This window comes from Musa acuminata, chromosome BXJ2-4 (genome assembly GCF_036884655.1).
Source record: "Musa acuminata AAA Group cultivar baxijiao chromosome BXJ2-4, Cavendish_Baxijiao_AAA, whole genome shotgun sequence".
NCBI classification, from domain to species: domain Eukaryota; kingdom Viridiplantae; phylum Streptophyta; class Magnoliopsida; order Zingiberales; family Musaceae; genus Musa; species Musa acuminata.
Genome location: NC_088341.1, coordinates 198769 through 212423, shown reverse-complemented (window position 1 = coordinate 212423; position 13655 = coordinate 198769). Strand labels below are relative to the sequence as shown.

At 37.4% G+C, this 13655-nt stretch overlaps 1 protein-coding gene across 4 annotated transcripts in view; it reads right to left on the bottom strand.

The window, feature by feature from the left end:
- LOC135583000 (probable LRR receptor-like serine/threonine-protein kinase At1g06840) overlaps window positions 1–13655 on the bottom strand; it is a 40037-nt gene extending 26382 nt beyond the window's left edge. Inside the window, exons 1-13 of one of the 4 annotated variants that reach the window (XM_065102469.1) lie at window positions 13317–13655; window positions 11640–11780; window positions 10271–10418; window positions 8614–8685; window positions 8351–8422; window positions 7974–8048; window positions 7827–7898; window positions 7616–7687; window positions 3863–3937; window positions 2161–2229; window positions 592–657; window positions 349–420; window positions 70–156 (exon numbers count right to left, since the gene is read on the bottom strand). In XM_065102469.1, coding sequence (XP_064958541.1) covers window positions 70–156; window positions 349–420; window positions 592–657; window positions 2161–2229; window positions 3863–3937; window positions 7616–7687; window positions 7827–7898; window positions 7974–8048; window positions 8351–8422; window positions 8614–8685; window positions 10271–10418; window positions 11640–11739 — 980 coding nt within the window. In that variant the 5' untranslated portion in view covers window positions 11740–11780; window positions 13317–13655. Of the gene's footprint in view, window positions 1–69; window positions 157–348; window positions 421–591; window positions 658–2160; window positions 2230–3862; window positions 3938–7615; window positions 7688–7826; window positions 7899–7973; window positions 8118–8350; window positions 8423–8613; window positions 8686–10270; window positions 10419–11639; window positions 11781–13316 lie in introns of all 4 variants that reach the window. The other 3 variants (XM_065102468.1, XM_065102470.1, XM_065102471.1) reach the window with 3 other exon arrangements.

Below are 13655 nucleotides of genomic sequence, written 5' to 3'. Positions count from 1 at the left end.
TTTGTCAGATAGTAATTCATAAAAACAATAAGAAAAAAATAACTATATTTTCTTTCCATAAGGTCATACAAGAGAAGAGTGTCATTTGTGTTAAAAGTCATATTCTGCCAAATAGAGGACGGAACAGAGCCAGTAAGTAGATTGTTTGCAAGGGACCTGCAAATTAAAAGAGATGACAGCAAGTAACAGAATATGGTATATAAATATAATGATACACATGAACCATCCAAGTAATGGAGTTACGTTCATGGCAGAGTTTTACCATACAAGGTTGTAGATTTCTTCAAAAGAATGAGAAATACAAAAATAATAATAATTCAGATAAAATGCAAGATAAATTTTACTTACAATTTTTGGAGTTTAGGCAGTCCAGAAAAGGTTAAAGGTATAGTTCCATTAAGGTGGTTATGTGATAGAACACTGCCAAAATTTTAGAAAGTAAGGGACCACAAGAACTCATCAATGTTATAGGAAATTTTAATTCATACACATAAAGCATGCAAATAATGCCAATATGAGAAATGAAAACAGGAGTGCATATACAAGAACAGTGGAAAAAATTACATGCCAGAGTAGAGAAATAAGACATACATGGTAGTTATATCAATCGAAAGTTTAGATGGTAATGGCCCCTTCAACTGGTTCCAACTGAGATCCCTGAAATATGAATGCGATGAATAATTCCTTAGAAAAAAGTAAAAAAAAAAAATAGCATACCAACTGATAAGGACATTTAATCCTACATTGGTTGAAGAGTAGGTGAACAAAGGACTCATAAGTCTACCAGGTCACTCTTACCCTCAGACTTGGCTAGACAAAATTAGAATACGAGATTGAGAGCAAATATAAAGAAAATAATATGGTTCCACTTCCATGTGCATAGTTCATGCACGTGCAAACAGAATAAGTCCGAATGTGGATAAAGATACAGCAAGAAAAGAGTGTATGGAAAAACATCACATGCTAGACTTCTATGATATCTGTTGTCCAGCAATGATACCTTTGTGAAAAGTTTGATACATAATAATATGATAACAAAATTTAAGATGATAGAGTCAAGGGGTTAGAGAGCATAACAAGCATCAGGCTTCCACTGACAGGCTATCAAGTTGATAGTATCAACCAAGGTATACAATTTCGTATTGTACCGGAGTTTCGACGTTCGCTCGGTACGGTACGGTACGAAACTGTATACCGAGTGGTATACTGCTCGGTATATATATATATATATATATATATATATATATTATAAAGGCGACGTCGCAAAGCATCGGCGACGTCGCAAAGCCTCGGTGACGTCACCTTTTCCTTCTCCCACCCACGCGGGGCGACGTCGCCTCGTTTATATATATATAAGGCGACATCGCGTCGCCTCGGCGACATCGTCGAAAAAAGCGATGTCGCAACGCCTCGACGACGCGACGTCGCCTGTTATAAAATATTTTTTTTTGTTTCGCTCGATAACGGGCAGTCCATGTACCGGTAAGCTGACGGACCGGTACGTACCGCCCGTACCGAACGGTATTATTCGAAATTACATACCTTGGTATCAACTATCAAATAAAGGAACTTATTAACTTGAAAGTTTCATTATAAGTGACAGGTTTTGCTCCGAAAGGACAAAACCATATGGGTATGCCCACCGTCCAAAGCGGACAATTCTTTGCGAGCCTACGGGCCACACCAATGGTTAACTTATTACTGACTTAACTAATTTTGGAGAAATTGCAATATTGGATTATGTCTGGGTTGGACAAAATTAGAATACAAGGTTGAGACAGCAAATATAAACAAAATAATATGGTTCCACTTCCATGTGCATAGTTCATGCATGTGCAAGCAGAATAAGTCCGAATATGGATAAAGACACAGCAAGAAAAGAGAGTGTATGGAAAAACATCACATGCTAGACTTCTATGATATCTGTTGTTCAGCAATGATACCTTTGTGAAAAGTTTGATACATAATAATATGATATCAGAATTTAAGATGACAGAGTCAAGGGGTTAGAGAGCATAACAAGTGTCGGGCTTCCAGTGACAGGCTATCAAGTTGATAGTATCAACTATCAACTATCAAGTAAAGGAACTTACTAACTAGAAAGTTTCATTATAATATGAGCTTATTCTTGGTCACTCTGATGAGAATTTGCAGACTTACAAATAGCCCAGTCGAGGTATCTGACTCAAATCTGGAATAGCTCCTTGCAAGCTGCAGTTTCTGAGACTCCTGGAAAAATTTAAAATACAATATCTTATTGTCAATGTTTTGAAGACTAATCACATCCATCTATGAAGCTGAAAAGTACACAACAAGTTGTTAAAGGAATAAATATGACAATTAAACAGACAAGTCTAGAGATATGGCCAATTTCTTTTCATCTCCAATCCATAAACATATGAAACAGAACATAACCAAGAACAAATCATTTTAAGATTCCACGGAATGTACCTCCAACACAACTAAGAACACATCTCATTTTAAGGTACCAGGAAATGTACTTCCAAATTGAGAAGATAATATGAATTAGTGAAGAGAGATGACATATAAGCAAGGTCAATAAAACAATCCACTTAAATTCTCGAACTGCTTAGATGATTGTGTAGCTAAACAGAAACTATGAGAATTTTAAAAACATCGTTTAAATCTGAATATATATATTTTTTATGGATAGCAATAACAGCAAGGTAATTAGTTTTTAATCAGTTATTCTTGCTTATAAGATATTGCAGGTGATATTTTATATATGGATAGTTTTCATTGCTTGTTAGACAGTTTCTTTTAGTTAAATACATGCATTTTTTGAACTTCATGTTAGCACGAGTATGCTACAAAAAGAGGAATATATGGGATGATATACACTCAAACCCAGTGTTCATTTTGTCATTAAGAAACAGTCTGTTAGATTCATTAGCAATGTTTCTGCTCACTAACATTTCAGTAATTTGACTGTTCACTGTCATGCAATTACTACATGTATTAATTTATCTAGGGTCAGTATGTAATACTTGTTAAAAAAGAAATCTATTTGTTGGATACTTTTCTCCCTACTACGCCCTACAACCACATATACTTCCACTATTTGCCTTTTCCATGCTCTCTCCTCCCTCCTTTACTGCTTTGACTCTAGTCATTTTCTTCTTTTTTTTTAATGCAACTCTTACAAATTGTTTCACCATTCGCCTGAGGACTTACTGGATCATTAGTACTGGCCACAGTTGGTGCATTAGTACTGGCCACAGTTGGAGAATAATTTTCATAATTCAACATTTTGTCATCCAAATGCCAACAGACCACCTCATAAAATACCTGCATGGTTCCCTTTATGGCTACACAAAAAGATATTCCAATTCATAAGGGAATGTCATTGCCATAAACAATTAGAAATTATTTGAAGAAAAAGTTCACATTAGGGATCAACAGGTAACATCAAACTACTTTGAATTTGGTGGAGAACTAAAAGGATCAAGATGTGGAAGACAGAACGGATCTACTATTTCTGTCTATGGCTGGCTTATTTGGTAGTAGAGAAACCAAGTTACCAAATATCTTTTCAAAGTAAGTGGTTCTCTGGTTGTCCAATGAAAGTGCAGGACAGCAGCTCAAAATCAGGTCCAGTCGAACGTGCAAAGGCTGCTTAGCTTAAGGAAATAGAGCCATTCCTTGAGATGCAAGCTACTTCAGCTTGCTGGCTGGACACTTGGTCAATCTTAGTGGTTTTCAGGGTTTAGCTTTCACCAATTCCAGATATGTCGGCAACAGATAATCATTCAGAGGAACTAGACTACATGTTACAGCTTCCCATTTCATTTGGTAATATGAAATCAAAATTTAAATTCAAGGCAGAAAATTAAGGCCTTACAATTTTACAAGCATTGTCATGTTGCTGAAAGAAGCTGGAATGGATCTGCCACTGAAATTGTTATTATCAAGCTGACTGCAAACAGAGACAAAATAATTCATCAGTTGAGTCGAAAAAGGATATTTTTTTGCTCAAAAATGTAAATCCTATCAAGACAACTCTTGGAACAATTTTCTTTGAGCATGCATGTGGCTTTTGTTATGTTGTGTGAAGCACTGGTGAGGAATGAGTTTTACCATGTGACAGCAGCAATGATCCTTCCAACAGCCTCGTGGCAAACACTCATCAACTACAAAAGCTATAAAGTCCTCTATACTATGAAGGTTTTCTTTCTGGAAGATTTACCTCTAAGAAGATTTTGTCATTTGTTCCTGTGACCCTGCTTTCCCAATCCTCTTTCTAACCTGCTGTTTTTCCCTATTTGTAGTGCTTAATTTCATCCTTACAGTGAAATATGAGTGCTAGGCCTTAGCTAGTAGACATACATATAGACATTATTCACTAATGTAGATAAGGCTTGCAAAGGAAGTTACAAGGTAGGAATTGAACTCTACACTGTATGGTTCCTGTAATGCTGAGTCTATTTCTTTTTGTTTGTGTGAAAGCAAAACTCCTGTAATATGCATATAAAAACTTTATGTTCGAAAATTAATTAGATGAACTTGTATATTAATTAGGATTACTAATTAACATTATATAGGGATCCCTGAGTAATAATTAAGGAGAAGGATTAATATAGGATATTAGTTAGTATCATTAACGAGGGAGGGAAACATTAATCAGGAAGAGAGTTTAATCAAGAAGAACTTAATTCCTGAACATTAAATAGGGAGGATAATTAATTTAAGATACTAATTAAAAATTTTAATTAGAGAGAAAAACTGTACAAATTCTACATGATTTTTTCTTCATTATTCCTAAACCAGTCCATATGTTGTGTGGGATAGTGACTAGCTAATCAATATATAGGTACTCCATAGGAAGTTGCTGAACTAAAAAAGACTGCACTTTCCTATCTTTAGATTGGCAAAAAGCAAAAGCTGAAAAGAGCATAGTGGATGAGGCTTCTGCTTTTGTTTCTTAATTTGAACATGATGACTGGCCGGCAATAGAGCAACCCTAACAACTAGTCAAGTTGCATCTTTACCGAAGCAGAATTACAGAACTAACAATGATTCATAAATCTTAGTAGCTCAGAAAAAGGTCAAATTATCTTCCAATGGTTATCATGCTGAGAATACAGAAATATGTTAACTGGCATGTATCTTTCAGGCTGGAAAACGCCCAAGGGATGAGCCTATGCTAATGCCCACACAAAGATGTGGCATGTAATATTCAGGCATGGCGTAACGTAGCATCCGTGTTGCATCACATGCCATGCCAGGCACTTACTGCCTGCCATGCCATGGTAAAGCAATTCATTGTCATTTATTATTCTAGAAAGTTGTCTCAATCAAGGAAAACTGACCACAAAGGTAAACTAGAAATTCATTTGGAGTTTCTTGATGCTATATCCATTTGCTATGTTGTGTATATAAGGTGAGACTGATATCCCTTTCAAACAATGGCATCCTTGCCAATTAAATCACCATGATTGCCTCATGACAGCACCATCAAACATCACAATTGACCTATTACTAACCCACTGGCAGTCATATCATTGTGGGTTGTGATTGACTTCAATATCATTTAAAAAGTTCCTCACTCAAAAGGGATAATCAAATGTTTAACTTTGTGTTCCTTATCCCTATAAGTAGCCAAGCAAAGATTGTCATGAGACTCATGACAATCAACACATACTGACAGTGACCCAAACAGACTGTGCCATTCAAGACATCTCATAAGGGACTAAATACATGCCCATGTGGTACTCACATACTTCCCTTAAGCCTGCATATCATTACCAAACTTTCAAATATGATTGTGATCATATTTCATTAGGATATCATGAGCTAACTTTTTTCAACTTTGCAATTTGAGGAATATTATTTAATCTGTAGTTCTCATTCATATATACATGCATACATATATATACATGCATATACATATACATATATACATGCATATATACATATATACATATTTATATATGTATGTATGTATATGGACGCAGAAGCTATATATACATACATACATACATATATATATATATATATATATGTATATATATGTATGTATGTATGTATGTATGTATGTATGTATATATATACATACATATATATAGCTTCTGCGCCCATATATTTGACTACTTTTAATGTAAGGATACTGAATTTGATGTCAGATTTTCTATCCATCAAACACATGATTTTTTACACTGTTAACAGAATACATGTGGCCAGCACAAATGCTTCCCCATAATATACCAAGAAATTGAAGGAGTGAAAGAAAACATAACAGAAAATAAAAGAAAGAACATGCAATAAGGAAAACAGAAAGCCAAGTGCTTCACCACTGATGTTGCTGAAAAGCAATATGAGGGATTCATCAAGGATCTAAAACATGAAGTGAAAGAATGTGCAAAATATCATGCTCGGACTTTTACTTAATCTATTTAGCATGGTTTGCAGTACCGGTCCATACCGCCCGGTATGGGCGGTACGTACCGGTCTGACAGGCTTCCGGTACGCGGACCGCCTGTTACCGGTCCGGTACTGTAGCAGTACTGTAGCAATGTAGCGCTGCTACAGTACTCAGCACGCCTGAATATACCGCTCAGTACACCTGGGTGTACCGAGCGGTATACCGTACCGAGCCCAGGTCGAAACTCCGGTACGGTACGGTATTGCGAACCTTGCTATTTAGTTTACTGGTCTATGAAAAAATGTGCAATGAACTTACAGTTTCCATTAATCATGTTTTAATAACGGATATTAGAGAAACCATGATTACGTAAGTGAACCTGTGCTGAATCTAGGATCCAAGAAAATGGTCATAAAGTGCATGATAATTTTAATTTCAGAAGCAACAGAACCTGATGTTTCTCACTGCAACAAACTTGTTAAGGGAATCATTTGGTTGAAAGCAAGGATTGCCATTTCGGGTACCAGACTCGTTCAGCAATTTGTTGGACCGGTGCATACCGATCTCTATCAGTGTACTGACACATGGTATGTCAGTACGTACTAATGGTTCGACGAGGAAAAAAAAGAGAGAAGAATGAATGAAAAAGGGGGAAGCAGAAGTGGAGGAAGATGAAGAAGAAAGAAGAGGAGGAAAAGAGCAGCGGTAGCGTACCCAGGAAGCAGCGACAGCGACAAGGCAACGACAGCATCGAAGCGACAACAATAGTGGCAAGGAAGCGTCAAAGCACTAGTGGCGGAGTGGCGATGGCAAGGTGACAACATCTACGTGAGAAGAGGGCTCGCGAAAGCACTGATTTGGACAGGGCCCCACCATTTTTTTAAAATTTCTTATTAATTTAACTGGACAGCCCGAAACAGGGTGATCCGCATATCAGCCCACGCCCGGACCGGTACATACCACCCATACCATACCATTTCGAGCGACATAGTAAACGTTGGTTGAAAGTCTAATACAAAAAAGTAAAACACATAATGCCTTAGTTAATAATGTCATATTTATAGTCAGAAGATAACTCCATTCCCATTTGCTTTGTTTGAAAATACATTACCTAATATAGGTTTACTCTACCAAAACCATAAACTTGAGGACCAAAGTTATGGTGTTAAACAACAAAAATATAAAGTTCAGTATACAACATGAAATCGTTTATCAATATTTAAAAGTACTTACAGGATTTTCAGAGATGGCAGGGATGCAAGTTCTGGTGGAAGATATCCAGAAAAGTTATTGTTATCCACTAGGCTGCAAAGTCACACAAGGAAAAACAATAATGACTAGTGAAAACTTACAAGGTTAAAAATACAGCCCATCAAAGACTGGGAACACAAGATTAAAAATATAGCCCATTAAAGACTGGGAATAGAAGTTGTAGAACACTCACAAATGATATAAGATTGGCAGTCTAGACAACTCTGGTGGAATTTGCCCACTCAACGAGTTGTTGTTCATGTGCCTGACACAAAATAAAGCAAATGAGAGAACGAGTAACTCTTGGCAACTATATGCAACTAAGTTCAAACACACTCACAGATGCTTTATTTTTCTCAAATTAGCGAATGATTTAGGTATTGGCCCAGAAATTTGGTTCTGGTCTATTTGCAGCCTATTCAGATTATAAAGGTTACCAATCTCATCAGGTAAAGGACCAGAAATAAGATTGCCATTTAAAAGCCTGCAATTAGAATATAAAATGCTGTAAAATCAAATTATTCATTATGAAAAAAGAAAAAGCATAATAGACACTTCCATCTGGTAGACAGCACATGTAACAGTAAAAGGTACCTTATTTTCAACACAGCACAAAGAAGCTACTGAGAACTAGGAGGTAAATGCATCTGAAAGCAATGTGCATATCAAAGATTACATGTATGTGATTAATAATCCAAGTTTTGGATACAAGCTTACAGAAGTTTTAAGGATGTGATGTTGCCTATCTCCTTTGGGATGGTTCCATGTATGCCGTTCCACATAAAATCCCTTCAAAAAAAGGAGGAAGGAAATAAATTTATTAGTAGTCCACACTGCTCAATTAAAGAGCAACGAAAATATTGTGAGTTAACCAACAAACACCCATATCCTATCATGCATGATGAATCTAAATTAGCTACAGCACAAGAGGAAGTTCAAAATTTAACATCTTATAGAACTCAAGCAACATTAAAACTCACAATATTTCCAAATGAGACAGAAGCCCAAGCTCAGGCGCCAGAGTTCCCGATAGATTTAACTTCAGCAGTTGCCTGGATAGAAAAATAAATGTTAGTACAAAATAAGAATATGCATATATATGTCACCGTAGTAGCTAATACTGAATCTAAGTAGCTTAGATGTCAGAGTAATCAATTGCTTCACTGTCAAATGCATTGTTGATGTTTAAGAAAAGATGTCATATTGACTAAAGAACTTTATGTTTGGCCTAGGATGTACAGAACTAAAGGACATCCTCACGATCACAGTAAGTTCTGAGTCTAGTCAGGTACATGAGCTAGCCACATGTCTCTGCCATATGGACCTCAACTGTTCAGTAGATGATATGTGTCCTAACTCCTAAGAAAGATTAGTACAAGTTACCATGTATGTGAACCTTCCAGAAAAAATGAATTTTTATCTCATGATATCACCAGATGTGGCTGGGGAAAAAGAATTGCATGCCTATTGCCTAAGAATCTTTTTCATTAATAGAGCAAGGTAAATTTTATCTGTATACACCAGGTATATAATCCGGTGGGTACATGCCATCATATGACCATACTAGTGACAGAACAGGGGGCATCATGTCATTTTTTTTGCTTAATATTTTAAGACAGATTATTTCATCAACTGAAACAGTAAACTATCATATAAAAGGGATGCCAGTGTCTTAAAACCCAATCAATATTCTCGTGGCTTTGGGCCATGAAGGCAGCTATCCAAAATCAAAAAGAATGGTCCATATTAGTTTGCAGCCAGTTATCCACCAAGTCAATGACAATAGCTACTCAACCCATCAGATGTAGCTACTCAACCCATCATTCATATTAGGTACATGAATGAGAGTCACTTATTTGCTTTCTTGCTAAATGCAAGGTGGTAATACTATAATACAAGAGGAGTCCTTTCTCGATCTACCCTATACCCACACTCATCAAAACTTCACGGGGAAGTGGCTCCATAAAAAGTGTCTGCATGATCATATAATTCCTTAAGCAAGGACATCATGATACATTGATTTATTTCCTCATAGTACAAAGATAAATATATATATATATAATAAGACAAGACAGTACGCAATGGAGACATGCAATGGAATCAGGTACAATAGTACACAGTAAATACAGACAAAAACATAAAATGGCCTTTATTTATTTCCTTCTACATACAAGGATCCAAACCTGAGATAGCTACAAGGATATAAAAGTAAAATCAATGTCAGATTGTACATTTTCATCCAGAAATGCCATTCAAATTATTTTGTCTTGGTAGATGGGTTCCATTTAAAGAATTGAGGGGTTCTCTTATGAAACACATCATGGGCATGACAAATGTGCATATAATGGTTAATATTCCTCACGATATAACTACAGCTAGAAAAAATTGATCTTAGAAAATTTGAGCTATTGAAACATGATCACTCTTCTGTATAGTTAAAACAGAAAAATTAAAGAGCACTAGTTTCCTTATCCCTTAGTTTTAACATTTAATGACATCTAGATAAAATGAGTGGTTTCAAGAAAAGAAAAAGAAAAGGAAATAAACTATATATTAACAAGGATAAAGTCCTTTTGCGATCTTAACAAACTATGCAGAAACAAAGTCACAAAAGGAACTTTAAAGCCTCCATCATACATTTCTCGTATATGCAGGTACCCATCTTTTGGTGCAGGATAACAAAATATTCCTGTCCAGTTTGATGTACATGGATCTCCTTTGCTCCAAGATTTGAGGTTGTTCATGTTATCAATCAAACTGCCCCTGATAATCCTTAATGCACTGACTGCATACAGGAAAATTGATCATCATCATTTCATGAGTAACCTTCTGAAAGGAAACATATAAGATTTTGTTTCTGATACAAACATTTGCTCTAACCTGTGACATTAGGTCATATGTAAACAAAAGCAAGGTATGTAAATGCATGATGAAAATCAATTACCATTTTCCTTACTGCAGGTGTCATCTCAGGAATTCAACTGTGCACATAAATACATCTGTTTGTGTGGTCCATATGAAGTTGTAGTAGTTGCCCACCTTTTTTCTTCAGACCAAGGTTCACAATTTTGTATACCAGTGGTGCACCAGACAAGACTCGAACTAGTGCTGTGCTGTACCAGTCCAGCATCTGGTGGACTGGTACCGAGTGTCTGTCTGCCATATGTATCGAGTTTCGAAAAAAGCATGAAAAACACCTACAAAAAACAAATATAAACTGCCAGGTACAGGCCCTGTATTGGTTGTATCTGGTGGTACATGCCCTGTGCTGGGTTTACCATCCAGTTTATCCTGGTCCACATAGCTGTGGGCTATTAGACTAGTAAATACCATTCATACTGAATTATACTGTGCAATATTGCATACCTTGCTTCAGACTAAGTTTTCAAATGGTTGTTGCTCATTGTTTACAAAAATCTAGTAGGTTCTGGTTTCTTCTATTGTTGTTTCTAATTCTATGCATCTCCCCTGCATGCCTTCTTTCTAATTCTCAGCTATCCAAGTTACGTATATCTGTCACTGTTTTTTTAATCTGATTGCCAGCTTCTGCAAGAAAATGAAACTCACTCGAGCAAATAATTATTGATTAAAGTTCGACCTTCCTTGGGCACGTGGCACTCACCATGAAACCTGCTATTCATTGTCCATGTGAATATCATTTGTTTCTACATGTTGGTCATGCACCTTTTTTCTTGGACGGGAAAGATGGGGTAATTATTCCATCAGATTGTCAGACCAAGAAAAAAGGTTATGCAATATCATATAACATTACATAAGATTAGCATGCCAATAGTGATATGGTTGATTCCTCAGACTAGCGTTCAGAAAATGACTTCACGACCTTGAGAAAATTAATTTCTTAAGACTCAGAATATGCTAAAATGTGAATCCACGACAAGAATATTATTGTGCATCAAAACATTTCACAAGGCAAGCATAACTGTCTTTAGCTAAAATTGAATGGAATACATGGCTAACATTAAAACTTGATCACTTAGAAACGTACTTTCTAATGAATCCGTACTCCATGCTTGTGCGACATGCAGTATGCAAGTAGGTGATATGGTCATAATAGCCCCATAAAAGATAAGAAAGACTCCAATCATCTTGAGCAATATCAAGTTATCAACAAACTCCAAATCAGAAGCTGAAAAGAGATCGAATGTTAGATCCACTTTCTTTCAAATAAATTCATCAAAGCTGACAAGAAGATCAGCATCAAAGCAAGTGCAGAAAATAAAAAATTTGTAACTTTACGTTTTTACTGTGTTCAATGTCTCAAGCAGTAAGCATAAGGAACTTAAACTCAGGTCTAGACAGCATACTGAGCAGAAGAAATAGTCACATATCAAAGGATATGACAACAAAAGAATACCGAGCAAATGCCTAATTTCTTGGAGGAAAGCTTCATAAATCCTGAATTACCCTCGCTGACCCTAGTCATATCCAACTCTGAAAAAAATCAATTTCATAGATACCACATGTCTCTGTGCTAAACCTTCAGTCTTAAAGATACCATATGCTTCTGCTCTAAACCATGACAGAGGTGCCAAACCTGAATGCTACCAGGCAAACAACCACAACGGAATCCAAATAAAAAACAATAATAGAGAAACCAATTTCAAGAACACAGGTCTTTAAAGCTACATCAAGAAATCGATGATCCAAACACCATCTACACAACCAAATCATGCCCTTCTAAAATATTGAACCGAACCACTGACGCCCACGCTTAGAACATAACATCAGACACTGTGAACCTGAGTGTTGTAGCCAACTCTGACTAGATCAATCTTAAAGATACCACACATGTAACCTGCTAAAAGCCTCGAATCTGAATTTCACCAGAACAAAGAACCACAGAGGATTCAGGTCAACGAGAACACAAGGAAGCCATTTTCAAGAACCCAGGTTGTCAAAGCCGAATCAAGAAATCGACGAATCAAAGACTATGCACACACGATTAAATCATCTCCTACTCGACGAAAGATGAAGCTCGGAGTCCAAGATTAGACGCACCAGCAGGCGACCAAGAAGCCAAAGTGCGTTTGACGGATCTCAAATACGTTAGGTCGAGCGTTACCTTAGCGGACTGCGGAAGCAGAAGAACAAGAAGAGGCTGTGGCACGGACAGAGACGGGGCACGCTAGGTGACCGATGTGGCACAAAGAATTCAAATCAACAAGCAAATAAAGAAACCAATTTCACGAACACAGGTCTTTAAAGCTTCATCAAGATATAGGTGACCCAAACACAATCTACACAACCAATTCATGTCCCACTAAAACAACGAACCGAACCGCCCACGTCAACGCTTAGAACTCACCGGTAGAGATCCCAGACAGCACCGTGAGCAGACACCAAGAGAATAATAAGCACAATGCTTGGTTTTCTTAAAGGAAACACTCGTGAATCCTAAATTACCCTAGCCATCTCGTGCAGTATCCAACTCCCACTAAATCAATCTTAAACATACCACACATGTTCTCAAATCTGCATTCTACCAGAACAAAGAGCCACAGAGGACTCAAATCAACAAGAACACAAGGAACCCATTCTCAAGAACCCAAGTAGTGAAAGCCGAATCCAGAAATCGACGAATCAAACACTAGGCACACACACGATAGCATCATCTCCTACTCGAAGAACGAACTGAAAGCTCGGAGTCCAAGATTAGACGTACCGGCAGGCGACGAAGAAGCCCCAAATGCTCAAACCCAGTCGAGGCAGGAGCGCGATGCCGTTCCCGATGTGTGGAAACGCACAACGCTGACAAGAACCATCATGGGGGCCGAGACCGGGAGACTTGGAATTCTTCCACACTGGTTTAATGGATCTCAAATAAGTTAGCTCGAGGGTTACCTCGGCGGACCGCGGAAGCGGGAGAACAAGAAGAAGCTGCGCCGCGGACAGGGACGGGGTGGCACATTAGGTGACGGAGGTGGGACTGCTTGTTTATTGTAGACGAGAGCGACGCGGGGCGGTAAAGAACGGGTGCCAAGAATGGCTCGTGTGTTGCGCC